General features: G+C 41.4%; 4 protein-coding genes and 1 non-coding gene across 6 annotated transcripts; all 5 read right to left on the reverse strand.

The window, feature by feature from the left end:
- Positions 1 to 1,547: 1,547 nt before the first annotated feature.
- Positions 1,548 to 8,578, reverse strand: hoxd3a (homeobox D3a). Of its 2 annotated transcripts, none has more exons than XM_029846105.1 (4): positions 6,664 to 8,578; positions 5,244 to 5,303; positions 3,245 to 3,777; positions 1,548 to 3,143 (listed from the first exon to the last, which is right to left on the reverse strand). In XM_029846105.1, exons 3-4 carry the CDS (start codon positions 3,678 to 3,680, stop codon positions 2,398 to 2,400), a joined length of 1,182 nt encoding a protein of 393 aa, XP_029701965.1. In that variant the 5' UTR covers positions 3,681 to 3,777; positions 5,244 to 5,303; positions 6,664 to 8,578; the 3' UTR covers positions 1,548 to 2,397. The 2 variants fall into 2 exon arrangements, with proteins under 2 accessions (XP_029701965.1, XP_029701962.1); XM_029846102.1 differs by having other exon boundaries at positions 3,233 to 3,777.
- Positions 8,579 to 10,122: 1,544 nt separating this feature from the next.
- On the reverse strand, positions 10,123 to 13,719 carry hoxd4a (homeobox D4a). The gene is made up of 2 exons (XM_011609482.2): positions 12,378 to 13,719; positions 10,123 to 12,025 (listed from the first exon to the last, which is right to left on the reverse strand). The coding sequence occupies exons 1-2, from the start codon at positions 12,781 to 12,783 to the stop codon at positions 11,730 to 11,732; spliced, it is 702 nt and encodes a 233-aa protein (XP_011607784.1). The 5' UTR covers positions 12,784 to 13,719; the 3' UTR covers positions 10,123 to 11,729.
- Positions 13,720 to 13,723: 4 nt separating this feature from the next.
- mir10b-1 (microRNA mir-10b-1) lies at positions 13,724 to 13,793 on the reverse strand. Its single transcript, NR_105311.1, has one exon. It is a non-coding gene; the product is annotated as a microRNA mir-10b-1 (primary transcript).
- Positions 13,794 to 19,882: 6,089 nt separating this feature from the next.
- On the reverse strand, positions 19,883 to 23,029 carry hoxd9a (homeobox D9a). The gene is made up of 2 exons (XM_003961829.3): positions 22,303 to 23,029; positions 19,883 to 21,941 (listed from the first exon to the last, which is right to left on the reverse strand). Exons 1-2 carry the CDS (start codon positions 22,877 to 22,879, stop codon positions 21,697 to 21,699), a joined length of 822 nt encoding a protein of 273 aa, XP_003961878.1. The 5' UTR covers positions 22,880 to 23,029; the 3' UTR covers positions 19,883 to 21,696.
- Positions 23,030 to 24,175: 1,146 nt separating this feature from the next.
- On the reverse strand, positions 24,176 to 26,983 carry hoxd10a (homeobox D10a). Its single transcript, XM_003961830.2, has 2 exons — positions 25,470 to 26,983; positions 24,176 to 24,946 (listed from the first exon to the last, which is right to left on the reverse strand). The coding sequence occupies exons 1-2, from the start codon at positions 26,200 to 26,202 to the stop codon at positions 24,672 to 24,674; spliced, it is 1,008 nt and encodes a 335-aa protein (XP_003961879.1). The 5' UTR covers positions 26,203 to 26,983; the 3' UTR covers positions 24,176 to 24,671.
- Positions 26,984 to 27,302: the final 319 nt, after the last annotated feature.

Consider the following 27,302-nt stretch of genomic DNA (forward strand, 5'->3'; position numbering starts at 1 on the left):
GCGGATTTATCGTATGAGACCAGTATGTTCCACTGGGTGGGCGTCGTCTTCTCGGCTTTTATCCAATCAGAAACGAAAATTAGCTTTGAGGCTGCAACATTACCTTATCTCTTACAAACCCTGTGTTGCTGGGAATTTACACATGATTTGCTTTTTTCCTTTATATTTAAATGGAAATGGAATTGGCTGAATAAACAAAATTCAAAAACAAAATTTTTAAGTCTTGTCTAAAATTTCTTGTTGCATTGAACAGGCTCAGGAGTGGGGAAGAGGACAAACGTGAAACCCCATTTGGTGCTTCAAAAGAGGCCATTTAAAAAAAGCATATCTGTATCGCTGAAACTTTGACTTTATAATTATAATATGAGAGCTATATTCTAGCTTCTTGGATGATAAATAGGCTATATCATTTGTATTGAATAGGATATACCATTTGTATTGAATCAATCCATTCAGTCAAAGTTAAGCACCCTACAATGGTTTAAAAGGTTAGAATTTATGCCCAAACCCATTGCATGTTTGAGAGCTGTGCAAGGGGAGAAGGAAACAGAGCCCACCAAGGGTTAAAATGGCCGCCATCCACCGAGTCTGCTGAGGTGATTTATAGTAGATTGGCAGGAGCTCAGATGGGCAAAACTCCATGAAAACCGCAGGGGAATTTATTTATTTATTTATTTATTTATTTATTTATTTATTTATTTATTTCCATTCATCCATCCATTCATGTTTAAAATTCAAGAGAAATATCTGTAATACAAGGCGTTGCTGCCTCCTCAGAGATGTTCATTCACTCCTGTGTGCTCATAAAACTGAAGATGTATCATCCAAGAAAAAGTGAACACACTGGTGTATATTTTTTCCCATGCACACACACACACCATTAAAGATTGGGTTGCACGGTTTGAAATGTGTTACTTGTATTTGGAATGCAAATGCTTTGTTCATGAGGAGGAGGGATCAGCAAGGAGTCTGAAAGCGACGAGTTTTTGATTAATGAGCTTTGAAATGGCTCTCCAGGAGCAATAAAGGATGAACTGCTCCCCCCTTCTCTCCCTCTCTCTCTCTCGCTCTCTCTCATGCACACAAACACACACACACTGAAATATATAACATAAATTAATTTTCAGTGTGAGCTTTCATGTGCACCAATCAGGAGAGCAGTGCTTAGGCTTCTTCTCCTGTTCCAGCAGAGAGGGTGGATCACGTGGTCGTGTGGTTAAAAAACAATAATAATATATGTGACATATGGAAGATGCCAAGGGCCTTTATATTCACTTCCCTCAAACCAATAAAATATCTATAAAGCCCTGATCCATTTCTACAGGCGAAATGCACTTTGCATTCTGTGCATAGAGCCGCCTGATGAGTTTCAGATATTCCGGTGTCTAATTATTGATCGGCTCTCCCTGTTTGGACAATACAGTAGAGCTGTGAGGTCAATAAACCTCCTCTGCACTGTTAGCTGACACATCCTCAATATAGAATCCAAATATCCAGAGACAATGGATTTGAGAAGGAAAAAAAAGTCAACAAAATGCAACAGAAGCTACAAGTTTGAGCACTTTATTTACAAAATGTTAAACACAATAAAATATAACATTTCAATATCATTAGGGTTTGATAAATTTATGGCAACCAAATGCGATAACAATGGAAGACCAAAACAAAATAGCAATGGACTACACAAAATGACATGCTGGTGTGTTTAATATATCACTTCGATAGTCTACGTTTTGCTTAAGGGTTGATACAAGATAACCATGGACATATAGTGATGTTTGTACACTATAAAATGCCCCATTTGTCCCAGATTTACAACAAGCAATTCTCAATTTCCGCAACACACTGCGAGTCATTTTCCAAACCCTGTTTTCCCAACACTTCCAAGTGCACTGATCTGTCCAATCTTACAAAAACACATAAATATTTGCATACAAATGATAAATAATGTGCAATATAGATGGTATTAAATAATAAATATTCACTAATAAGGATTATGCACCAGAGTAGAAATAAATAAATAGGGTGGCTGCAAGAGGGATGAGACAAACACACAAAAATTCATCTAAAAGCTTCTACATTTTGTGATCTACAAGACTTACCTTCAAGTAATGGTTTGATATAGTCCAAAACTGCGCATTGCACTTAAACAAAATGTGAAATAAGAGCTGATAAACAGGCCAGCCTACCCAGAATCCTCAAACACTCCAGAGAAATGGACAAAGCTGAATTAGAAAATAATTACACAATAGCATCAATAGTAATATCAATAATACTATAATAATACACGTGACTCGCTTGGAGTGTAGTTATTAGACTAGTGAGGTAATAAAAAGAGCGCAACGTAATTTTGGCACACACACACGCACGCACGCACGCACGCACACCAACCACATATTACAAATGTGTGAGTTTAGGTGCTTCCTGAATCCTTCCCTGAGACGCTTGGTGAGAGGTGAGGTCTGTGTATGTGGGATGGGGATCACAGGGTCCATGGTGGTGGTTTCCTGGGATCTGAGCGGCACAGCTGTAGTCCACACTGGTGGATGAGGGGTGGGGGAGATGACCGAGGTTGAACATGGGGCCCGAGGCTGGCATGGAATCAACAAAGTTCCCACCCACGTAAACGGGGCTGTCTTGCAGACTGGCGCTGGCAAAGCTGCCGTTGCTCTGCATGCCGTGGTGTTCGTACTCGGAGCCCAGGTACCTCTTCTGCTGCGGGATGCAGCCACCCAACGGCGCCGTGTACGCCGCCAAACCGTACATGTTTTGCTGAGGTTTGGCAAAAGATGGTGGCGAGGGCGCATCATAGCCGAGACCGTTTTGGAGCTGGCCAGAGTATCCAATGTGATTCGGGCCACTCAACGGCGGGCTCCTGTCCGGGGAGTGTCCCAGAGGAGAGTGTGCAAGCCCTTTAGACTTTTGGTCCTTCTTGTATTTCATTCTCCTGTTTTGAAACCAAATCTTTATTTGACGCTCAGTCAGATTCAACAGATTTGCCATCTCCACTCTCCTGGGGCGACAGAGATAACGGTTAAAGTGAAACTCCTTCTCCAGCTCCACAAGTTGCGCACTGGTGTATGCAGTTCTGACCCGCTTGGAGGAAGGACCAGGGGGGCTCTTCTCATCGCTCACCTCCCCACCTGTGAAAGAATCACATCAGCTTAGCCATGATATAAATGCATCTGATAAACACAACAAGGCCCAGGTTGTCCTCGCCACTGTCCCTCACCATTGTCTCTACCTGCAGAGGCACAGTTGTTGCCCTTCTGTTTCGCATTCTGTCGGGTCTCCTTCATCCAGGGGAATATCTGCTTGGTGATGGCCGGTGTGGCACTGTTGTTAGCGCTACTGGATGGCGACTTCTTCTTTTGGGATGAAGAACTGTTGGGACTGGGAGAGGACGCAGACAGTGGAGGTCCTGGCTGCTCTCCAATATTGGTGTCCTGGTTGCCATTGCTCTGATTACTACTTTGACGCATGCAGTCTCCATTCAGATCTGCATCTTTCAGGGCTGGTGGCCTAACAGTGGGGGTCTGAATGGGACACACCGATCCCTGGAAGTCGCTCTCGAGGTTAGCTGTCGTGTAGGACTGGGGGGCATAGTTGTAAGAGTCTGGTTTGGGGTAGGTGTAGCCTCCAAACAGCCCAGAATTATCGTAATACGTTGCTTTCTGCATTATGTGAATTCAAAGCCAATAAACCAGTAAAACCTTATCCATGCATGGATGTTTATTCACGTGATTGGAATTTCCCAATGTTGCTCCAGTCCTTGACCTATAAGAGAAAAATACAACTTATTCGGAAATACATCAGGTCCATCTGCTACAGCAGGAACATGGAGTTTAAATAAAGTAAAGACTGTTATTCTGCGTTAATCCAAGACCCTTTGGTGCCGGGTGTCATAGCAGCTATTACACCAGTTACCATCTGTCGCGGGAGCCTGTAACAGTGACACACAACTCAGCCTCTCACTCAAATCTTGCACAAAACAGTTAAAGTTTAACTTGTTCTTAAAGGACCCTCTGGGAGGCTTGAGTGCCCCCCCCCCTTCCCCCAGAAATACGCTGAATCAGCATTTGACTCACATACTCACAATACCCTTTTCACAAATCACAAGGCTCGACAAAGCTTGTCATGCATTGTTCCTCTGTAAGAAATATAGCCCACCGTGATGGGGCATATGCATGTGGCTCCAAGTGTTACGCACGCAAGAAATTTAATATTGATACCCTCCGTTGTTTTTTTTGTTTTTGTTTTTTTAAAAGTGTGTAGCACCCATGAGTATTTTGGCAAAGGGAAGAGGGAGGCAGTCTGATGTTCAAATAATATTTTACTAGCTCTTGCACATGCAAAAAATTACATTAGATTTTTGTTTTTTTGGGTTTGCGTGATTGTAAAACATTGATACATTCGTGCAAAAAATATATTAATATTTTATTTTTTTATAAAAAGAAAATTCTGAAATATTTCAGCAGATTTTTACAGTTAAATTTGTATGAATGTAAGGCAAAAGTGCGCGTCAGCTTTAAGCCTAAAAGAGAAACATCAAAAGGAGCTGTACTGTATGTTGGTAGTTTGAGGAGGTGCAGCCTGTGCCGTGCATAACAATTGCACCTGTCAGTGTGGACCGCGGCAAAATTTATGACCGCGAATGTTATGGTTGTAAACGGCCTCAGAGAGGAATGAAAAGCAAAACACCCCTGAAGACTCGCACCTCTTCAGAAGTGTAAAACCAAGCGTAGGTGGAAGGCAAGGGAAAGAATTTCTGAGCCGGGGACTAAATAGAGGCTCGGTTTATAAATGATGCCCCCGTGCAGGCCAGCCGCGAGTCCGCAGCCGAACACGGAGATGGTGGAGATGAAAGATTTTCTCTGGTTAAGGCGATGACGAATCTTGTGCGGAAAGTGGATTTTGTTGGATTTTTTTTTTTAAACGAAACTATAAGAAGAACTAAACCAGTATTGTTGATTTCCTTTTTTAAGTTGCTGTTCTGGTGGAAAAAATAGGCTGGTTTCGCTGTATTACAGCGCGCTGCTGTGAATGGGACATTTTGGAAAGGACCTGTAAAATAATTACAAGCAGAGGTTAAGTTAAGTCATCCCTCATGTCTGTTTTGGTGATTTAAACCTCCCGTGAAACACTGTGAGCGTTAATATGTCGCCTAATAATGAATCACTCTTTAAACTTGTTAGCTGTTGGCTGTTGCTGTTCATTCCTTTCATTAAAGAAATGTTACTCACCGAAATGTGCGTAAATCTGTTTTATATCCCTCACGCATTCATCTCTGCTCCCACCTCGACCTAGAAGAGAGAGAGACAATGTTTCGTCGTATTATGTAACGTTCCCTTTTAAATATGGGAATCTACTGCACGATATATATTTGAAATGAAAAATATAAAACAAAAATAAGGCCGCCATATTCCCACAGAGCATAAAATGCCTATCGAATCATAATTATAAAGGAATTTAAATCAATATTTATTTTCTATACATTGTTTTATCATTTATTGTTTTTCCGTTTAATGCAGATTAAATTAAAGACACGAGATTTGCCACCTATAACGCTTTTTGCTAACGTTGTGATCCGAAAGCTCCAGAACAAAAAGGTCTTACATGTGCACTTTTGCACAAAGAGCCTGGCCAAATATTTAGCAGTCATAAGCTTTTTTACTGACCCCTAGGTCATTTTGCATTAAGCCAAAGTTTAATGAACAACGAGCAGTTTGACTTCAAGTTGGAAAAAAAAACCCCGCTCAACTAAAATCGTGTCATTTTCAGTGGAGACTGAAGCACAGGAGCTGCTGGACCGACGGCGAGGAAAAGAATTAAGCCTTGGAGAATTCGACCACCGGATCTATTTCTTTCAGTGTTTGGATCCAGAGCCGTTTATCTGCTTGTATTCGAGGATTCTGACCGAAAAATGAATCACGGCGAGTTGAGATTCCTTCATTGTGGATTATTTGTGAAAAGTGATCGATAATCTGCGCCTGAAGTGGTTTTTGAGCACACTGGGCTACTAGTAGCAGACATGGTCCTCTTTTCAAACAGCAGTGTTATTCGCCTACGCGCTGTTACGGTAAGTTTGGTTCACACAATGGACTGGACTCGAGTGGCGAGGGTTATTATCTCCACTGGCCCTTTCTCATGTTTGGCCCTTAGAATGGAACTATTATTCCAAGTTGAGGTCAATGCTGCGAAATTTTCCTTCATCTTATTAAAATTATAGAAAGAGGAGCGGGTGTAAATTTTTAAAAATGGCTTTCTCCAAAAATGCAAATGCATCAGTTACTGCGCAAAGCTTCAACATATCGGTTATAGATACATACATAAAAAAAACAAATTAGTCGACTTTAGACTATTCAATTAGAACAAATCAGCAAAATAACAAGTTAAAATTAACTAGAAAGTTAAAAAGCGAAGAAATTTGGTTAAGGCGACTAAAACAAATTGCAATCAATCAAATTCAAGGAATTACAATCGCATAAAAATACAAAAACTTTGGCAAAACAACGAATATGAATGGACGTATGATAATATACGGTTGCAGGTTAAGAAAGCCGTAAAGCTGAAACCACATAAATCACCGCAAACGCCAGTGTGGCGATAAGACAACAAATTAATGTGATTTACGATCCAAGAGTCAAAAAGTTCCTCTCCTACTTCTTCCTCCGAGCTGGTTTTCATCCAAACGTTGAATCAAGTGGAAGGCGAAGCTTTCAATCTGTCGATAATATTTGAACGCGATTCCTGCCCAAAATAAATGCGTCTGCGTTCGAGGAGGCAGCCATGGACTCCATATCGCCTCGCGTGAACAACATTAATGAGCATCGCCTCCTGGAGTGGAATAAATCATATATCTTTCCCTGCTTTGCATTAACCCGTGCTTTAAGTTTGCCTTCTGCTGTGCAATCTCTTACCTGTGCATCAATTTGTCATTAAAGCACCTTTCCCTCCTCAGCCTCAGCTCCTTTAAACGCAGTGTCGAGGATAAATCCTTCAGCCTTTGTCTGCAGACAGTGCTGTCCTAAACCTGATCTTGCTGTTTTTCAGACATTTCCATATACCAGCGGAGACAGTATTCCCGAAAGAATGGAAGGACTCACATTCAACTACCAATAAAAAGCGAACAAGGCATCCTTATTCCAAAAAAAAAAATCTCCGGCAATCAATCACACAGTGAAATATAAGGGATTACAGCACGGGGCGATGCAGATTTGGATCTATAATATCAGAGGAATATTTGGTGTATCGGAAGCCTTGTGATTACAAATAAAGGCACAGCCGTATACGATATTTGTTCATGTGATTGCTCTCTTCTGCAGGAAAGCCTTACCTCACCAATCCATTTTGATAAAGGGTGGCGTTTATTTCCTCATCTGAGTTTTGCGTTTGCCCATTTCTTTTAATTCTGCGTGGATCTGCGGTGCGCCAAAAGGCGCCTCAACCTCAGCGTTTGAACGTCCAGCCCTGAGTCCTCACATACTAAACACGCACACGCGTATTTTCCAGATTATATTTTCATTTATTTCTGCTCGCTCTGGGTCATTTGAGCATTTTTATGGTTTATTTTAAATAAGATTTTTTTCTGAAATAACTACTGATTCGCTGCACGACACACACCGGAGTATTATTATTTTAAGATTGCTCTTCCTTTACTTTCTCTAGTCAATTTTAATTTATCTGCATGAAGTGAATTATTAAATAAATGGCGTGTTCTTTATTCACCGCAGCTGGGACTTGATTGTATTCAAATAAACCACATTATCCTCTTCTCTTTGTTGTCTGTCCTCACGCACTGCGCTGGAGCTCAATGAGTGACTGACAATGTTTCTGCGGCAGTGTTTTCATTATAAAAATGAATGAAAGAATCGGTGGCATTCCATAAAAAAGAAAGTAAAAAAAGCGCAGAATGGATTGTGTGAGGACGCTTTTGGAGCCGTGGAAAGCGCCGGCAGCCTCAGAGGTGGGTATTCTGTGCAGCGATGGAGAAGACGTGGAAGGAGCAGGGATGCTGGGCTCGTATAGCGCCGCAGCATATGTTCAGATGGCAATAAAAGTGAAAGATTTACAGTTTTCGCCCGCCCCCCAACAGCCTCGCACCCTTTTAGGAATTACCGAGAATGATTTACAAGCAGGCTGAACTGTCAGCCTGCCCAAACTTCAGCGACTTCTTGGAAATCAAAATCACATCATCCCCCACTAAGAATGAAAACAGCATCCTTCGTGGTCCCCACCAAAAAGCAAAGATAAATAGACTGTTAGCCTGTCTTCAAATCCTGGATCACAGCATCAACCAAGATTTCTAGTTGTCAAGGGAAAGAATACGAATACATACATTTAAGATTGTGTCCATAAAAAATGATGCTTTTAAAATAAAAAATAATAAATCCAAATATAGAGTGAATGGGCCCACTGGAGGGGCCCCACTCAGCTCTTAAAGACCATTTATTTAGAGGGAGCGTCCATAGATACATGTCACTGCCCTTTACTTTTTACCCTTTATCCTATCAATCCCTTTCATGATAAATGGCAAAACAACACAGCAAGAAACTCTACAATTTCTAGAAAATACTTCAAAAAATTAAGATACACACCTTCTTCACCGAGTGCGCACAACAAATCCAGCAATTTGTCAAATATCACGACATTTGCTATCATTTACCACCTCGGGCAACGTTGAAGCATGCTGAAATATTTACCTACCCAAGCATCCATCGGTTCGGATGTGTTGCAAACTGCGGGGCTACGCCTGCGCCTGGTATCGGATATTATTTTCTTGGGGGATCTCTTCAGTTTTCAAGTCTGATAGAGTCCTTGCGATTAATGACGACGCGGTGTTTCTAGGGGGACGTGCTGCATTAATTATTTAGACAATCACGTGGTCCAGAATAGAGAGCGGAGTGGTATAGTCTCTGTATTATATCTCTGAATGCAGACAGCGCACTTTAATATATCTTTGGGGGGCTGTCTGGCTCGGAGAGGCTTCTGCGAAAACAGCTGGAAATCAAATATGGCCGGATGGAGAGCGACGACGTCGTATTCCTGCACCGGGTGCAGTGTCATTGAAAATGGCAGTGCCTTTGGTTCCCATTTATTGCTGTTCAGACATGTAGGTCAGTATGGCTACACACTGCGCGGTGTGGACTGATTTCACCTGATAACCGTAGCAAGAGACAGCGCTCTGATAAGGCGCTCATATTCAAACACACGCACATGTGAACAGATAATAAGTTATAAACCACAATGTCAATAACGCGCGCACACTTTTGCGCGTGCACACGTATGCACACACACACACACACACACACTCACACACACACGCCTCCCCCTCCCCTCCCTTCAGTATATGTGCAGATCATTTCTGGCAGGATGGTGGATCTAGCGTCACTTTGATTCAGCTTCTGATTTTTTTCTCTATCGAACATTTTATTTACATATTTGATATTTTGACACAAAGGACCCTCCAAGTGCTCATATTGTCGTAACTGGTAGTGAAACCATTGCTGATTGGTCGACTAAAAGGCTTCTTGTGAGAGCTTTTGCTCTCATCCCAACTGAATCTGTAGCACAGAGTTTAAGAGATCCCGTGTGGTACAGATCATATTCAGTAAATAATAAGTCATTCATTAATATATATATAGTTTTTAAAAGGATAGAAGTAAAAAAAAAACAGGTTTCTATAATGCAGTATTTAATAGATACCATTTATATATTTAATCTTTTTTAGGTTTTCAGGCTTCAAGACACAAAGACTGGTCACAATTACTTATTCTTATTCTGTAGCCAAACACTTATAAAAATAAATTCTATTTTAGTTGCACAACTACAAGATTCTCAAAATGTCTTGGATCAGTTTTGTTCTCAGATAGTTTAAGTGGAGACAATGATGTGTTTACGCATGGAACGGCGCTGCCTGGCCCATGCAGCGCACATTTGGCGCATTTGTGGATGTTTTGGTCCCTGTGGTCCCAAAAGTGAGCCTTTTGTGAACGATGCATCTGTGAACTATGTTTTTTCTGATCTATATATCTTTGTGTTTTCAGAATTTGTTAAATATTTAAGAGAATTTTCTCGGATGCGTGAAGTTAATATAGCAAAATAAAAATCCCGCTTCACGGTTCCATTTGTAATCGTTTATATGCATAGTAGAAATCTTTATTTCCAATATACTTTTTGCATCTGGATGCACAATACAAGATAAAAGTCAAGTACAAAAATAATTAAAAAAAAAAAAAGAGTACATTGACGTGAGGACACGAACGTAGAAAACAAAACATCTGGGAAGCTGGGCTGATATAAATAAGCTAACACTGTAACGAGACTTCACGCTCAGGTTTTGTTTCGAATCCTTTGGCTTTTTTTCCTTGGCCGAAAAAAGGTCCAAACTAAAAGACAAAAGCGCCTGGGAGAGAAAATGCTGCTCGTCCGGCGGGTCATGGGTGCTGGGGTCAGTCCTTGCGGCTGAAACGTGTCCCCTCGATGAACCTGCCACTGCTGCTTTGTCGACCTTCGGCTGAAATACCTTTTCAAGCTTCGCCTGGTGAAGACTTCAGAAAGAAGACCTCCTTGGACCGAGAAAGCTTCTGTGCTTTTTTGTCCCAAGACAATGACGGTATCAAACAAGAAATATCTGTCTTGAAACGTGACGTGAAAACCCCCCACTCGTATTGCCCCTGGCCTAAATGAAAACCTTTGTTTCCCACTTTAACTAAGACTAAGACTCTGCACAAAAGCCATGCCAATAATGCACAAGAGTTCAAACATAGATATGTTTCTTCAGAATGATATAATCTAAACGACTGCTTTTTGGAAAACTTGCACGATAGCTCAGGATAATTTGCATATTTCAGACAAATAAATAATGAAGTAATAATCTTATTAAAAATACACAATAATATCCTAAATATTTTGGCTTTGATCATTTCTGACCAGGAATAACCAACAATAATTTGATGCCATGCAGGAAGAAATGTTTCATATTATTTTCAAATGGCACGAAAGAGCCTCTGAAAATGTACACTGTTTACACAGATGTCAGGAGAGATTTATTAGGGTACTCTGAATAGTATGAACAGAGGAATGTCTTGCTGTTGGGAATAATATTTAGGCTAAAATATTTCAAAGCTTTATTGTACAAAATAAGTTAAAACATCCGAGTCACACAGATTTTACGTATTTGTTGGGCTTTTTTGCATTTAAAATGTTGTATTTAGACGTGATTTCTATAGAAATAGATTCTTTCAAGTATAGAATTATTTGTGCATTTAACGTGAAGTTTCCATAGAAGAAATTAAATAACATTCTCTGTGCGTGCGTGCGTGCGTATACGTGTGTGTGAGTGTGTGTCATTTGAACGAAAGACTTCCCTGTCGCGAGCAGTATCCACGTGAGGACGGCAAAAAACCCTCTTTAAAGCCACGAAATCATCAAATGTCCTCAATGGGGCAAATACGTTAAAAAATAAAAAATAAAATAAAAACGAAAATGTAAAAAAAAAAAAAAAAAAAAAAGCTTCGATGTCTTTGAGCCTCTTTTTCTGGGAATTTCAACGAGAAAGAAGCCCAGCATCTCAGAGCAAAGACTCAATGACGTAATTCAACACTGCTGGGGCCACTTTTTAAATAAAAACAAAAACGCTAAAAAAGACATCAGTCCATGCAAAAGGCAGATGCAACCTCGGTCTTTTTATGTACAGTTCTTTCGTAAAGGTGGGACGCTCTCCACTCTTATAATGACGTGATATCAGTCTGGTCCTTGTGGATACTCTGCAGATGGCTGGAGGCTGGTGCCGATCGGCCCTTCGTGTTGGGCAGTTTGTGGTCTTTCTTCCATTTCATCCGTCTGTTCTGAAACCAAATTTTGATCTGCCTCTCGGAGAGACAAAGCGTGTGGGCGATCTCAATCCGCCGCCGCCTGGTCAGATACCTGTTAAAATGAAACTCCTTCTCAAGCTCCAGAACCTGCTGACGAGTGTACGCTGTCCTGGACCGTTTGGGCTCGGATCCGGTATAGTCCGGGTTCACTGGGGGAGGCAAAAAACAGTCATAAAATCAGCAAATATGGCCAACGAAGCATGACCAAATGCACGCAAGGTCTTTTTACCCGGGGCGCTCAAACTTTGAACTCACATGGAAGCGAGACTGGGGTATAATGAGAGAATTTAAGCACTTTTGCTTTACTTTTAGCACGAGGACACGCCAGCAGTTTGTGTTTTCAGCAGCTTTAGTGCGTTCACCTACAGCAGCCTATTTCCTGAGTTATAAAAATTTATGAGTTGTGTAATTGGAGAGGCCTTTCACAGACTCTCATAAATATGACTCTGAATCAAATCTAAAGTCACATTTCATCCACAAGAGAAAGAGGTGGTGTCTTACCGGTAGTTACGTGGACTTTCTTCATCCAGGGGTAAACTACTGCAGGCTGTTTAGCTTGTGTCCCGTTTTGGCTCTTTGTGTTTTGCTGCTGTCCACAAGTCCGGGGTCCGGCCACTAGGACCGGCGCCCCTGACTCAGTCTGTGCGTTAAACGGGCTCGGTTGGCCGGACTTGTCGTGCACATGACCCCGTGGCACCGTTGGTTCCTGCACGGCGGTGCAGCCGAAGGGCTGCTCCGTGTAGTTTGACCGTGGGTAGATCCCTGGATGCTGAAAGTCTGTGTCCTGCGATGAGCTGTAGTAGTCGGAGCCCTGTTCAGGTATATAGTTGTTTTGTGAATATTCCTCGCAGGGAGGAAATTTTGGATCCACATATTTAGAGTTCACCATATACGAACTCATGGCCATTAATTTCTGAAGGTAGAAAATACTAATTTTTCTCGAGTTGTCTTTTTTCCTCCCTCCATAAAGCCCTCCTACTTGGTGTCAACTGAATAAAGTTAGCGAACCATGTGACCAGATCGGCCAATGGAGGTGATGCGTGCTCATAAACGGGTAAACATACAACTAAGGACAATTTCCAGCTAGATTAGGATAACCCTCATTTAGACTCCGATGAAGAAATGCAAATAAATATTGCTTCCAAAGATCTGTGTGCAGATTTAGATAATAAAAATTCAAAACTGAAAATGTAGGATAATTAGGTGCTCTATGTTGTACTCAAAGATTTCTATGTAAATAAACAAGCCATTATGTGACATGAGTGCACACACATTGTTTTAACTGATCAGATTTAAAATTGGATCCGTTTTAAAGTTAACCTGAAGGTATGGTGTTCAACAGAGAAACCAACAAAAGCCCCCATGGCATAAAAGCAGTGAAGAAAGACTGAGGACAATTGATGAAGACTGTCTTTGTCAAAGAGGGGTCATCCAAAAGTTACACGAATCTCATCACTTCATCTGCTGCCCTCCCTTTGGAGGAAAAAAAAAAAAAGAACTCTCTCTAGAGCCTATTGGCCAGCAGCAGTTGCCTCTGGGAATCAATAATGTAGAGACACAAACGACTCACAGGAGGGCGAAGCTACAGCTGCGGAGTGTTGTGGGTTGGTTTCGTGGACAGAATCTGGACTGTTTAATGCTGGAGCAGCAGCTAAAATGCAGGGATAAAGTTCACTTTTTAAAAAAAAAAAAAAGTTCATTTTTTAGAGTTTTAGCATATTCCTGGAGGTCCTCCTAGCGTATCTGCTGCTGTCAGATTTATAGCCACTCTCACAAAGCAGCTGTGGTGCATCTGACAGCAGATCAGATGGCAATAAATCAACAGAATCGAAGATTTTTCATCGCCCATATACTCCCCTAGAATCGAATCTGTGACTTTGACGCCATCACACAAATTCGGTTCTACAGGGTATATATAGACGACGGCAAGTGGCAAACTCTGATCCGAAGCCCCATCACCTCTTGAACACAGCAGATAAGAGGAAATAACAAATAAAAGTATGCTTAATGACTGAAGAACATGGGTCTGATCACCGTTTCCCACTGAAATGTTTTCCTGCAGCATTTTTACACCAGTTTGATCTGAGCCTCTCCAGGAGAACACTGGTTTGTGTAACTCATGTAACTCAGTGTTTTTCCCTTCAGAAAGCTGTAAATCACGAGGTTTCATCTGCAGAGCACGCCTGTCTGTTCCAACAGCCACTGACCCAACGAAAAATAGGGGTCAGTTGAGGATTTTCTGGAGCGTACTGGGTGATCTTTATCACATGGTCACATGCAAAAATACGAGCATGTGTTGCAAGTTGCAACCTGACAGTCAGAGTTATACATTTGTTGAAAGAACTATAGGTAACAGAACTATAGGTAACAGAGAAACAGAGGCCACCAAGGTCAAACTGTGTCATTTACAACCTCACCACAAACAATTGCAACAATTTAAAGGAATAAAAAAAACTTTTTTCGGAGCCATCGACTGAGGCAGCTGCCTCAAAACAATTTACTTTAAATCAATCCCCCCTCCAAGTCAGTGTATGTGTTGTTTTTTTCTCTCTTTTGTTTGTTTGTTTGTTTTTGAATGTTAAAGCAGAAATCAATATGTGAAGAGAATTTATGTTAACATATTTAGTCAGGAGATGCCAGAGAAGAAAGAATACGTATATTAAAATTTTATACACAGTTCTTGAGAAGATTAAATGAGGACTGAAATAAAGTGATTAAAGTGTTTTAATAATTTTAATAATTTATTAGATGTTATGAAGTTATGAAGTCGTTTTCTGAACACAGGCCTTGAGACTTGGCCTCCATGTGTATTTTCAAGTTGAAATTTAGGATAAAAGAGGCAACCACATTAAACTGTGAAGCAAACTGTGTTTTATATGCAAAATATACAGGGAGCAAAGTGTAGCAGTTTTATTTTATTCATGGGTTGATTCTGAAACGATTGCGTCTTTATCTTTGGTTGCAATTGTGGGACGCTTTTCCATATTTGCTAGACAGCCTGACCTGTCTTTCACCTTCTCCTGCTCGTCCTTCAGACGGGTCAAAGCCCAGATTCTCAACAAAAGAATGATAAAGTCAGCGGTTCCTGGCAGCTTGCGTTGAACCAAAGGCCAGACACTTCAGCAAGGCGATGTTTTAAAATCACAGTCACGCGTTTATGCGTGGAAAAACACAAGTAAAACCATTTAGACAAATACAACAAACACAGACGTATTTCATACATCTTAACATGATCGAATGTAAGAAATGGTGACGAAAAAAATATTTTAAAGTCCATAATATTGGACTTTAAAGACTTGGTTTGTAACGATGTAAATTATAAATTAGGGAAGATTTAAAGCATGTTAACCCAGTCAAGAAAGCATTGAAATACTACGTAACACAACAATAACCAAAAAGAGTAAAACTCCTCAATCTTTCAATAAATCCCATATTGAGTCTAACAGAAGCTCCACTCGGTGCACTAGCTACATGATAAATGAGACACCCACACAACCTCCACACGCAAGTTGAAATTGATATTTCATCGAAATGAGCTGCTAAAATGCCTTCCCTATCACAGTAAATAAAAAAAAATACCCCAAACTCGGTAACAGCAGCAACTTAAAACAAATGCACAAAAATAAATCCCACTCAACCCAAAGATCGAGCAGCCAAATTAAACATTGCCTGCGCGCAGCGGCGCATCATGCAACCATCTCTGTTTGTCCTGAACACTGTGGCGGCGTTTAGAGGCAGGAAACAGTATAGACGGTGCATTAGGTGTGTGACATCACACGCCCATACCACGAGCATAATGATAAAACAAGGCTTACCGCAGGGACCGCAACACATGGCGCACGTTGAAGCAAACGCGTCCACGCTCGTCCAGCTCTCTGCCAATTCCAACTCCATTCCAACCCATCTGGACGCTCTTACTAATACACAATGAGAATTATTTTTTGGGCTTGTCAACTCCCGGGCCATAAAACAAACTTTAATGGCGTCACGTGTTTCCTCGCAGCCACTCACAACACCGCGGAAGCTCATAAATAATCCGCAAAGTTGCACTTACTCAATAACGCCGATTACAGTGATGTTCACGTGTGGAGAGGGACTGAAGATGAGTAAGCTGTGAGTTTTCAGGCAGGTTCATATCCTCTAAAAACTAGTCGGGAGCTCTGTGATTGAATAGTAACAGTTAATTTCAGCTCTGCTTTTTCTTTATGTGCCTACGTTACCAGCCATAAATGATACGCTCAAACTTTTTCTCTCGCGATTTTACCCTAAAATGTTCACAGGAAATTCAAACATGATAAATATAACTTGTGAAGTTTGTTGGAGTTGAATTCCTTCCCTGTGAACCTGACAAAATAAGACTGGTGTCATTCATTCATCCTGGCCAATCCCGGGGCGGACAGCACTTTAGCCCCGCCCCTTCCCTCACGTGGTGACTGCAGATGGTGTCTCTCTGGGGCAGGTATGAAGAATGTTCAGAGGATTGTCAAATTTAAAAAAATAAGTAACTCCTGAAAGTTTTTCCCCTGAGAACCATCAAGTTGAAAATATAATCATTCAACCATTATAAGCATTCAACCATTATAAACATTCAACCATTATAAGCATTCAACCATTATAAGCATTCAACCATCCAGCTGAATCATGGCGCAAACATTACAAAATGATCATTGCCGGAAAAATGTTAATGCCAGTGATCCACTTGGTTGAGTGATAAATTTTTTTCAAAAAAACCTCAACAGAAACAAGTAAACACCTCCTATATTTACACTCCTTCAAGGTCAATTCAAAAGCTACCCGGACCACGTGACAAAGGGTCTCGGCCAATCGAGGTGCGGTGAAACCCCGCCGTCACAGATAACGCATGGAACAGAGAGGCTGAGTGTTGGGCAACACCGCCGTCTGCTGGTTGCTTCAATACCATCATATTTCTTCACAGAGGAAAAAAAAATAAAACACGTAATCAATATCTGAACAAAGTCATGTTTAATCAAATCCACGCTTGGAGATGGATGGAAATGTTCAAACAGTTCGGTTCAAATGGCTGCATGAATGTCAAACGTCGCTTTCAAATACAAAATTTGAAATGGTCTTTAATGAGGAAAATATATCTATTTTTGAAAATATGTGTAAGGAGGTGGTTTGTTTTGCAGATGTTATGTAGCCTCTAAAGATCTAAAAAATATGCCAAATTAAAAAACTATGAATTGAAAAAAACAACCTCAGGTTATCCCACGCTACGTCAGACCTTGCTGATTTTCCCATGCAGGCCTCTGTTTTGGCCTCTGTCTTTCAGGGTCCATTTTGCCGCATTGCAGTAAGGCTGTAAATACCTTCGCAGCTGCCTGTCAGGCCACAGTGAAATACTGTCTTTGTTCAGTTGGCCCCATCTCAGGCAGCTGAAAGCAGCTATAAAAACGGAGCTTCTCCACCAAATTTGCAATATAGTCATACAGATTTGTTATGTGTTGGCTAGAGTTTAACAAGCAATATGGTGTAAATACTGTGGTTCCACCTTTGGCAGAGTAAATCACTATTTCTGTTACTTAAACAAACATTATTTAGCGCCACATGAGGCATGTGATAACCTATTTTATCAGCAGAACGAAATTTGTTTGATTATTTTAATACACGCCTCTTTTTGTTTCATTAACAGCGAAATTACTGCAGGTGCCGACAGTGTAATGTTATAAGGGATATGCTTGAAAAAAGGGACAATGCACGCTTTAATAATGAGGTGGATTCTTTCTGAATTCCTTTGTTTTTATTTAATATAAGCTATAGCGCAACACATTCAAGGCCAATTCTCAACAGGATTCTGTTGATTACATGCACATTTTTCTGTGCGCCAAATAGATCTAAAACTAGAGTTTCTGTTGGAAAACATTCAGCAACACGTGAAGTTACCCGACAGTCATCATCCTGCTGCTAATTTACGTGACTAATGAAGGAGCTGTCAAACTGCACCGGAAGACCCGCAATGATGAATAAACTGCCCAAACGCATGGAAGCTTACCTTCAAAGGTGAGGTAATCCATGATTTTCCTCGCAGGGTTACCTCTGAGGGACATGTTTTTAACACAGCTGAAGAGAACCGACGCGTGCAAACGTGACATCCCGGAGAATTCGTGGCAAAATACGCGCTGGTGACGAGACGGAGACCAATTTAGAAACGCTGACGGTGGCGCAACGGTTTGAACGCCATGGACAGAGAGTGCGGCGGGAGAAAAGTCGCCTGGGAAATCAGGAAAAGAGCCATGAAGACGCTTCCCTCTCACACATGACCAGTGGCATCCAATGACAGGCGATGGAGGCACATAAAAAAGGTTTATTACTAAGTTGTAAATTTTACCCCCACACAAAAAAAAAAAAAGAAAAAAAGAATTTGGACTGCAGCAATTCTCTGCGCATGATAACAACCCTCTCCATGTCATGAGGAGAAAAACAAGAGGCTGTTTCCTCTCCTGTTCTCTCTATCGCAAAAATGTTTGAGAGATTGGACCGTTTTCTTTAAAATTTGAAGCGCATATAAGCCATAAACTGATTTCAATTTGGCGTCGAATGAAATAATTGTTGTTGTTTTTGAGAATAGAATTTAAAAAGACTTAAACGATATATATAAAATGTGCCATTGAAAAATCTTTGTTGTTTAGGGACGAAGCCCGTTTTCATTTGTATTCATTCTGTTCAATGTTGAAAGTGCTGACACAGTAGAGGAGAAGAGAATGAAAGAGTGCCCGTTTCTCACTACTGCACCTTGAGACAGACTCTAAAGGCCTGCACGTGGCTCTGCAGCGAGATAGAGACACTTTCAGTACTTCGTAACTGACGAATTGTGGTTGAACAAATAAGGTGGCAGCCAATAAATAAGGTGGATTCTCTTAATCATTACAATTTTACGCGACTAACAAGTTCATATACGTACAAGTTCATACCCCCCCCACCCCCCCCCCCCCCCCCCACACACACACACAGACACAGACGCACACACAAACTTTGACTATACAGTGGAGTATACTGTCTCTGGCATGCATCCAACATGACCAGGGTTGAATTTCGTCTCGCTGAACCTGATGTAATTTCCGCCTGCAGACAGACTACAGGGATTTCCATCGTGTATGTTTAGTTCTGTATCTATATCATTGTGCTGCTTTTTGTTTTCACTTCTTAGTTCTCAACTTAGATGCTTTGGTTTCAGTCAAAGAATCCAACCCATGCATTCCAACCCATCAAAAGCAAAACCTGTAAATGAAGCATGTGAATGTTGCCTTACGCTCATCATTTTAGCAGACTTCATTTCAATGATTTCATTCAGAACACGTTCACGTAATCGCGTGTAAAAAATAGAAAACACATTAGCTGACCAAACAGCGTCTGACACACAAAGCCTCAGTTCTTCCAGATGAAACGTCACGCTTGACGTCGTCTCGGCTCCCCTTGACAAATTGCATCATAGACGGTGACGTGTGTTGACGGTTTGTGAAACTGGAAATGTGGACAAGCGTTACAGATTCACAAGGAAGGATCTGAGGGCTGGATTAGGCCTGACGAAAGTCCTAATTGAAATATGGTTTTACACACGAACACACACACACACACACACACACACACACACACACACACACACACACACACACACACACAGATAGAGATAAATAAATAGAAAGAGAGAGTGATTTTAATATTTTGAGACTATAGATGCGTGTAACAGAAGACACATGACTCTGGACTCAAGTTACATACAAACTGACCCAATGAAATGAATTCCTTTACCTAAATACTTTGTTATATTTGTCAAAGGAAACGTTCGGTCCAATAAAAGTGTGTGTAATCAGTCAAAGAGGTGTATTTTATCCCCAATGGCGTAAGCTTATTTTTCAATCTTATGTCTGAATCAAGGCGAAATTGATCAGTTTAGATTTTTGAAAATAGATTCAACGTGATTCTGAATATTAAACTCTGAATTTCCGTAGATTAGAAGTGTTCTGATAGTTTAAACAACCAGCAACGAGAATTCCACATTACCTTTAATTGTGGTGTTAAAACCCCGTGGGCCTTCTGTCATTCTATTAGAACAGGAAAACTCACCTTTTACTAGAGACAAAAAACGGTTTTTGGGTCGCAATTTACTCTTGACTTTTGTACAATTTTATCTTTTTAATACAAAGAATGAATCATTATAAGTTGGAAATATATTTGTGACTCGTAATGTTTGAAATGAACTCTGGATGTAAGGTTTCAGCAAAAATAAAAGAGGCACAAAGCAAACTGTCATATTTCTAATAATCTACATTAATTTGAATTTTAGATTCACAACAATAGTTCCATCATTTTACGTGGATATACTATTTTGTCTTTAGAACTAGACTTTTAGTTTTTTTCCCTTTGGTTTCCATTATTTGGTTTTGTTTTATTGTAGAAAAATAGCAAACATGAACTAATTGTCTTGTGTGATCGCACCGTAAAAATCCAGTATTACATTTTCAAAGAACGCTTCGATTAAGAACGGAAAATCGCATTAGGTCCCTATATTGGATACTATGAAAATAAACTCTGTAACGGTCCTGAGACGTCAAGAATTACAACCTGATGCTATACAGAAAATGCATATACAGCGTTTTATTGCATTAAGCCCGATCTGAAATCGATTACCCCTCAAATGCACGACGCATAACCCCAGTTGTTTACATTTCACTGTCTCAATAAAACTGGGAAAAATAGGAACATAAAAGGACAATATCGCCCCCTAGCGCACACACACGCTGCTTCTTCCAACTGGAGCAGAAAGAAAATGAGTCCCTGCAAAACCATTGATTTTACTTAGACTACTCGTAAACATCATGATTTAACCAATACGTGAGACATATTTACTGATATAAAGATAATAATTCTGCCACGGCTTTCTTTGAGGTTTCTTAGGGCACAATTAACTGTAAAAACACACATGGATAGCGAGCAGAATGGGTCGAATTTAAGATTTTCCCCATCAGTAGCCAGTGTAATTGGCAACATGGCCATCCAGACGTGCGTGATTTCCTTTAAAACAATCCATCCCGCAGACACGAAAGTGTCCACATTCGACCAAGAAAAGGGAGGCTTTCAAGGAGCAGCGTAATGACTGACCAGCACCATAAAGTCATTTAAACCAGACGTCTAGCCATTTCTATTGCTTTATTGGAGCGCGTCTCTTCCTGCTTTAAAGTAATTATGCGTACATGTTAGACAATAAATTGGAACTCCGCTGCAACACCTCACCTAATTGTAAATACTTTATTTTTGGTATAATGTTCTTCTGTTTACTAATGACGCCGCTCGAAAAAGTGAAAATCAACTACGTTAATCAGGGTTGAAAAAGTGAATTGAATTTTCTAATCATCAGACACTAAACTGAGTTAGGATTTATTATTATTATTATTATTGTGCTCAAGTCTCATTTAAAAAAGTGCCTGGAAAAGCGTTAGTTTTGCTTTGGAGATTGACAAATGGAAATGTTGGAAAATATAATGGTGCAGCACTGACAGACAGCAAACTGAAATTTATGAAACTTAAATTTATGATTTTCTTTTTTAATAAATCCAAATTCTCAGTAAAAGCATTTCACGTATTTCCTCTGCGTGGGATGTGGAACACTCTTGATAAACGGCCGTGACGCCCCCGCGCGTGCTGGTGAGAATTAGAAAAGGCGTTTTGTATATATTCTGGCAACAAAGTAATATAGAAATGTAAAATCGGATGCTTTAAAACTAGAAACGGCAGAAAGGGCTCCTACAAAATAACAAAAAAATAGGTTGCTTCCTTTGGTAGAAACGTGTGTGCGGTTAGTTCAAATGTGCTCTTTGCCGCTCCTCTCTCGGTTTTGTTTCTTCATTTTCATTCTCCTGTTCTGGAACCAGATCTTCACTTGTCTCTCGGTCAAACTGAGTATGCGGGCCACCTCGTAGCGCCGATCCCTGGTCAGATACATATTGTAGAGGAACTCCTTCTCCAGCTCTAAAGTCTGATATTTTGTATAAGGGCACCTCTTCTTTCTGGTCGAGCGCGCGTGAATCCAGTTTGCTGCTGGGTTATCTGGGAAGAGAGGAGAAATAGAAATGGGATTTATGTGTTCACATGTATACTAGTGTGCGTATGTGTGTGTGTCTGTGTGTGTGTGTGTTGGGTGGGGAGGGGGGAACCCAATTACCTTCATATGACAGAAAGAATGTACATAAACTCTCAAATCTCATCAATAAGGAGCAGCCTGCCTGTATTTGGCGTCTTGCGACATTAAAAGCTCTGGGCTCCTCTGTGGTAGCCTCTGTTAGGCGGGTATTCCCCTTCCTGAGCTGCGGTATAGCAGCAGACACTTTTATAGGTTAGTAAAAGCTGCAGTTTTACACTCCCTGGTCATACAGTTGTAAGGTTGTAAATCAGAACCGGCTTTACTCACTTGGGTCAAGTTGTTGTTGTTTCTCCTCTTTGTGCTCGTCGTGACTCGGAAGCTCACTTGCACCGTGCTCCTTCCTCGCCCTGTCCGGACAAGCTGCCGCCGCGCACACGAAGCCCGCGGACAGCGGCCGGCTCTCTGCCTCCAGCGCGTCGCACTCGGCGTCTTTCAGCGGCAACACCTCCGGTTTTGTCCCGTACGAGCGTCCGCTGGTGTGGAGCCCAGCAAAGGAAACGTGGTTGGAGATGGGCTCCATCCAGGAGCGGACGCCCACATATCTGCCGTCCGCGGAGGGGAGATGGGACTGGTGGTGGTGGTGGTGGTGGTGCACGTACGGATGATAAATCCCCTGCGGGTGCACGGAGGACCACGACGAAGAGAAAACGGCGGATTTAGGTGCAAAATTACAAGAGGCAAAGTCTGCGTTGTCCCCGACACTTGACGGCCTCGGGGTCACCATGTGTGGAGCCTGAATGTAGCGAGCGCCGTAAACGTCCTCCGAGTCTTGGCCCATGATAGCGTCCACATAACAGTTACTGAGAGGGCCACTGGTAGACATTTTTGATCTCTTCCTACTCATATAATAAGGGTCGCACTGTTACGGGAAGCTTCCCTCTATGAACAATCATAGTATTTTTTTTTTTGGCTGGCCTGCATCTACAGGGATTGGTTACATAGATCACGTGCTCATATTTACCAATACAGGGAGTAAATCAATCCAGTCCTCCCTCTTTCTCTCTCTCTCTCTCTCTATTTCTCCCTCTCTCTCCCCCTCTCTCGTTTCGTCAGGTTTAATTTAGCTTTTCATCTCACAAATAATAAAAAGTAGCCATCAGGGGAAAGAAAACTATTTTTTGTGTTACTAGTCTGGAGGAAGTTGCAACAATGGATAGAAATGAATAAGTTCGTTTATTCCTCCCATTCGCAATATCTCGATCTTTCGTAAAACTCCTCAAACGCTGATACCTTTAATGCCAGTAAAGTACTTTATAGACTTGCAGAGTCCTCGTAAAATAGATGTAATAACATGTTGTAAAATATCAGTCGCCATTTCCGTACATGATGCCGCAGATCCATTGTTAATATTCGACGAGGAAACATATTTTCTCGGTCGGTTTTAGTTGTTTTAAACTCAAACCGGAAACGCCAGTTGGGAAATGATTGTATTCATTGGAAGCAGGGTAATAATGTCTTAATGTATCAATAAACGTTTTATGAGGTGCGTGTGATTATACATGCCGTCAATAAAATGAAGGAAAAAAGAAAAGTTGGAGAAGCGACGTCCATCTGTGCACTGCTCCACGAAAGGTGCTGTTTAAATGTGTTTAACGCGCTCTGAACAAGAGCTCGGAGACCTTCAGGAGAAATTAAAATGAGAACGAGGAAAGGACCGTAACTCGAGATTTGACCAAGTTTCGGCATCACCAAACGGTCTTAAAATATAAAGTATTTTAATCTGAAGTGCTACGCTGGAATTGAGGCCTTTCATACAAAGAAATGTCTTATTTCTGCTTCTACTTCTACTGCTTGAACCCCTTCCTGTATTATTAACACATTAGTTAAGTTAAAAAAGAAAAAACACAACAAATTCTGCATGTTTACTGAAACTAAAATACAGACTTTCTTTCACATCAACAAAAGTTATATCGATTTTTAAGCCTCCTGTTTTGGGGTTAAATGGAATACTCTTAAAAGAAGGGAAATAAAGAATCTCTTCCCCTCAGATAATCCAATTTAATAATAGTTTATATCTGGAGTATTGAACTAACAAATGTGTGGATCAGAACAGGATCTTGTCTGCGTGGGATTAAATTCTCAGTTTTAAATTCTCTCTTTTACTTTCTTATTCAGGTGAGTTTAAAAAAAATAACAAAAATCGATTTTTAAACAATTTATTGCAAGATACATGCAACAAACATGCGATGGATGTACATAAGAACATTGTTTTTATTTCGATCATTTTCACCCTTTTTAGCAAATGACCGAGAAACAAACGGTGCTACAACGACTGACATGTGCTTTAATGAGCAAACGGAGCTGACACGCACGCACGCACGCACGCACGCACGCACACACACACACACACACACACACACACACACACACACGCGCGCACACACACACACACACACACACACTTCCCCTGGAACATTAGACTGTACACACTGCAGGAAGGAGAACAGTTGATTTCTCCAATAATTTAAATTGCTACCCTGTCAGAAAATAAAAACAGATAACGACAAATCACAAAGGAAACGGGGTGTAGTCACAGCTTCTTTGGAACTGAAAAAGAGGATTCAATGAAATAAAAGTACATGAGAGAGTGAGCGAGGGCAAAGAAGGACTAGAGCTGACCACAGATCCATGCGAGCTCAGGAGAAGGTGAGGTTTGAGGTGAGTTCACGGATGCGGTTTTCCCGGCTCATTTTCTTCAGCTTCATCCTGCGGTTTTGAAACCAGATCTTGACCTGTCTGTCGGTGAGGTTGACGCTCCTGCTGATCTCTAGGCGGCGCTCTCGGGTCAGATACATATTGAAGAGGAATTCCTTCTCCAACTCCAAGGTCTGGTGCTTTGTGTAAGGGCACCTTTTCTTTCTGCCACTTTTTGCGGTTAACCAGTTGTTTGCTGGCTGGTCGCTCTTCGAGTCTGGAGGATTCAGAGAAATAGTCAGTGTTCTGATTCAGTCTGACCTGCCGAATTAGAGTTTTAGCTCTCGGAATTTACACAAAATGACTCACCGTCCGTATGTATTATTTTTTTTAATAGTAATTGTGGATGTTATTACTCACACAACACAATGAATAAAGAATAAATCGAGTCTTAGCTGAGCCGAGCGCACGATAGTTTAAGTATTTCTTAAAGTCATTTTTCCTTACAAAACATTAGACAGCAATGATTCAAAGATGAAAATTGAAATAGTAAGTAAATTTCTAAATTAAAAATCCTAACTAAATCCCTGTTCTAAAGTTTGCTGCTGTTTTGAATAGTTACCATTATTACATTTAAATATGTAAAGCGCGCAGCTGCATATGGTCGCTGTTACTGCAACCTGAGCCTGTCATTAAGTATTACGACTTTAGGCTTGTTTGTGTTTTATTCCTGGTTTTATGATGCTGAGGTCTTCCACTGCAGCAACAGAAGATAAAGGCTTTCTTTGCAGCCGACCCACCTTTCCCCTCCTTCTGCAGGAGCTCGGGGCTGGACGCAGACGCTTCCGGGGAGCAGATTTTCTCCACCGTGGCGGATTTAGGGCTTTCAACTTGGATCGGTGTCCTCGAGGTGGCCGGTTCTGGCGGGACCTTGTTCTTTTCCGATTCTCCGTCTGCAAAAGTAGCAGATGCCGGGGCAGGCTGCGGTTTCGGTGTCAGCTGGATCAGCGTGGGGCTTTGATCCGGCGGATCATGGCAGTAGGGTTCTTGATGTTTCCCAGTCGCGTACGTTTGGCTCAGTCTGAAATATCCCGGAACCGGAATTTCGGGTCCATCAACGGGGCAAGATTCAGGAGCAACGTTAGAATATACGGGGACCTCTGAGGAGCTGACTTTCGGCACTCTTTTATCGGAGTACATGCAGCAGTTGCTCTCTTCCTTTATGTTCTGTGAGAATGTGTAGTTTGACATCTGATTGGAGGACTCTATTCTGCAAGGTCTGCTCGGATCAGTCCAATTGTCTATCTGAGGTATGTAGGAGTGAACATTCATGCCCACATTTTGGTGGTTGACCTCTCCTCTTTTGCTGAAAGCAGGCAGAAGTCCACAGGTTTGCATTCCGTAAGTCCCCATTTCTGAGCCAGGCGGCATGTACATGCTGCTGCCGGTGTAAAAGCTGTCCGTCCTGCACGCACTGATTAAAGAATCCACTAGAAACGTGTTTGCCGCAGGAGAGCTGCTGGGAAAGGACATTTTTTGAGGGGGGGGTTACGTTGGTTAGAGGAGAGCGAGATGTCCTTTGTATGCTGACATATCTAGGAAAAACAATCTACGGGTAACTCAGGATGGCTCCCGACCACATGACAAGCCCACCAATGAGATTTGAAAATGGCCTTGAGACGCAGCCCCTCCCTCCCCACCCTCCCACATGCGCGCTCACTGCGGATACAGACGTGGTCAACAGCGACACCTACGACGCGGAATTGATATTGGCACACACACCGGTGATTTCAGCACAGGCGAATGCCACAAAAATATGTATAAAAATAATCCCACGCAAAGAAGGAAATAAAATGTGTGAGTGATGGACAGACGTTCACTTGTGCCACGTGTCCGTGGGGGGGGGGGGGACGTTTGTCGGTGAGAGCGACTATTGTTGCTGTTCGTGTGCGTAAAGCTCCTCAATGGCGCAGAGGCGACAACTGCAGACTATTTGAAAATCATGTAGCCACCTCTGCTGAATCCATTGCTGTTTTATTAACATCGATCGTGTTTCCCATCTCACTAATGTAGAGGCCACGCTGCTGTTCCCCTGTATTTTAAAATATGTTAATAAAACAAGTCTATGCTACAAATAGGTGGGGAAACAAAAGAATGTTCATTTGGCGCTTCTTTCCTGCATTATTTTACCTTTGCGTATCTCTATAACTGTAAAATGTGTAAGTAAGAGAAATAAAAAGCAGAAGTGTGATTTTGACTTTTTCCATAAGGTGCTGTTGTAAATAATGAAGGTGTAAATAAACTGAAACACTGCATCGAATATAAATTTCTCTTTTATTATTTGCAGAACATTTTTCTTTGTTTTTCACGCAGGTGTTTACAGAAAGTTCCGATTAAAGGTAAAACTGCAAATGGTCTGTGGAGGTTCCTTATGATGGAGAGAAGATGAGCGGACACATGGAACCACTGTGAGAGGACTGGAAAACAAAGCAACACAGTGTGTAGCTCAAGATAGAGCCACAGCTAAATGACCACCAAAATGTAGTTACTTAAATCTTTGGTTTTTAGGCACCAAATATTATTCATATGACGTGTTCAGGAGATGAATCGCAAAGGCTGAAGTACGAATAGTC

This window comes from Takifugu rubripes, chromosome 1 (genome assembly GCF_901000725.2).
Source record: "Takifugu rubripes chromosome 1, fTakRub1.2, whole genome shotgun sequence".
Lineage (NCBI taxonomy): Eukaryota > Metazoa > Chordata > Actinopteri > Tetraodontiformes > Tetraodontidae > Takifugu > Takifugu rubripes.

What these genes read in the sequence shown, in the direction of transcription:
- hoxd3a (XM_029846102.1), bottom strand. Translation starts at nt 3,680, where the DNA reads ATGCAGAAAGCAACGTATTACGATAATTCTGGGCTGTTTGGAGGCTAC. An exon ending in CTCTGCAGGTAGAGACAATG is followed by an intron (nt 3,144 to 3,232) that starts GTGAGGGACAGT and finishes ATTCTTTCACAG; the next exon opens with GTGGGGAGGTGAGCGATGAG.
- hoxd4a (XM_011609482.2), bottom strand. Translation starts at nt 12,783, where the DNA reads ATGGCCATGAGTTCGTATATGGTGAACTCTAAATATGTGGATCCAAAA. An exon ending in GAAAGTCCACGTAACTACCG is followed by an intron (nt 12,026 to 12,377) that starts GTAAGACACCAC and finishes TGCCTCCCCCAG; the next exon opens with TGAACCCGGACTATACCGGA.
- hoxd9a (XM_003961829.3), bottom strand. Translation starts at nt 22,879, where the DNA reads ATGAGTAGGAAGAGATCAAAAATGTCTACCAGTGGCCCTCTCAGTAAC. An exon ending in ACAACAACAACTTGACCCAA is followed by an intron (nt 21,942 to 22,302) that starts GTGAGTAAAGCC and finishes CTCTCTTCCCAG; the next exon opens with ATAACCCAGCAGCAAACTGG.
- hoxd10a (XM_003961830.2), bottom strand. Translation starts at nt 26,202, where the DNA reads ATGTCCTTTCCCAGCAGCTCTCCTGCGGCAAACACGTTTCTAGTGGAT. An exon ending in CCTGCAGAAGGAGGGGAAAG is followed by an intron (nt 24,947 to 25,469) that starts GTGGGTCGGCTG and finishes TGAATCCTCCAG; the next exon opens with ACTCGAAGAGCGACCAGCCA.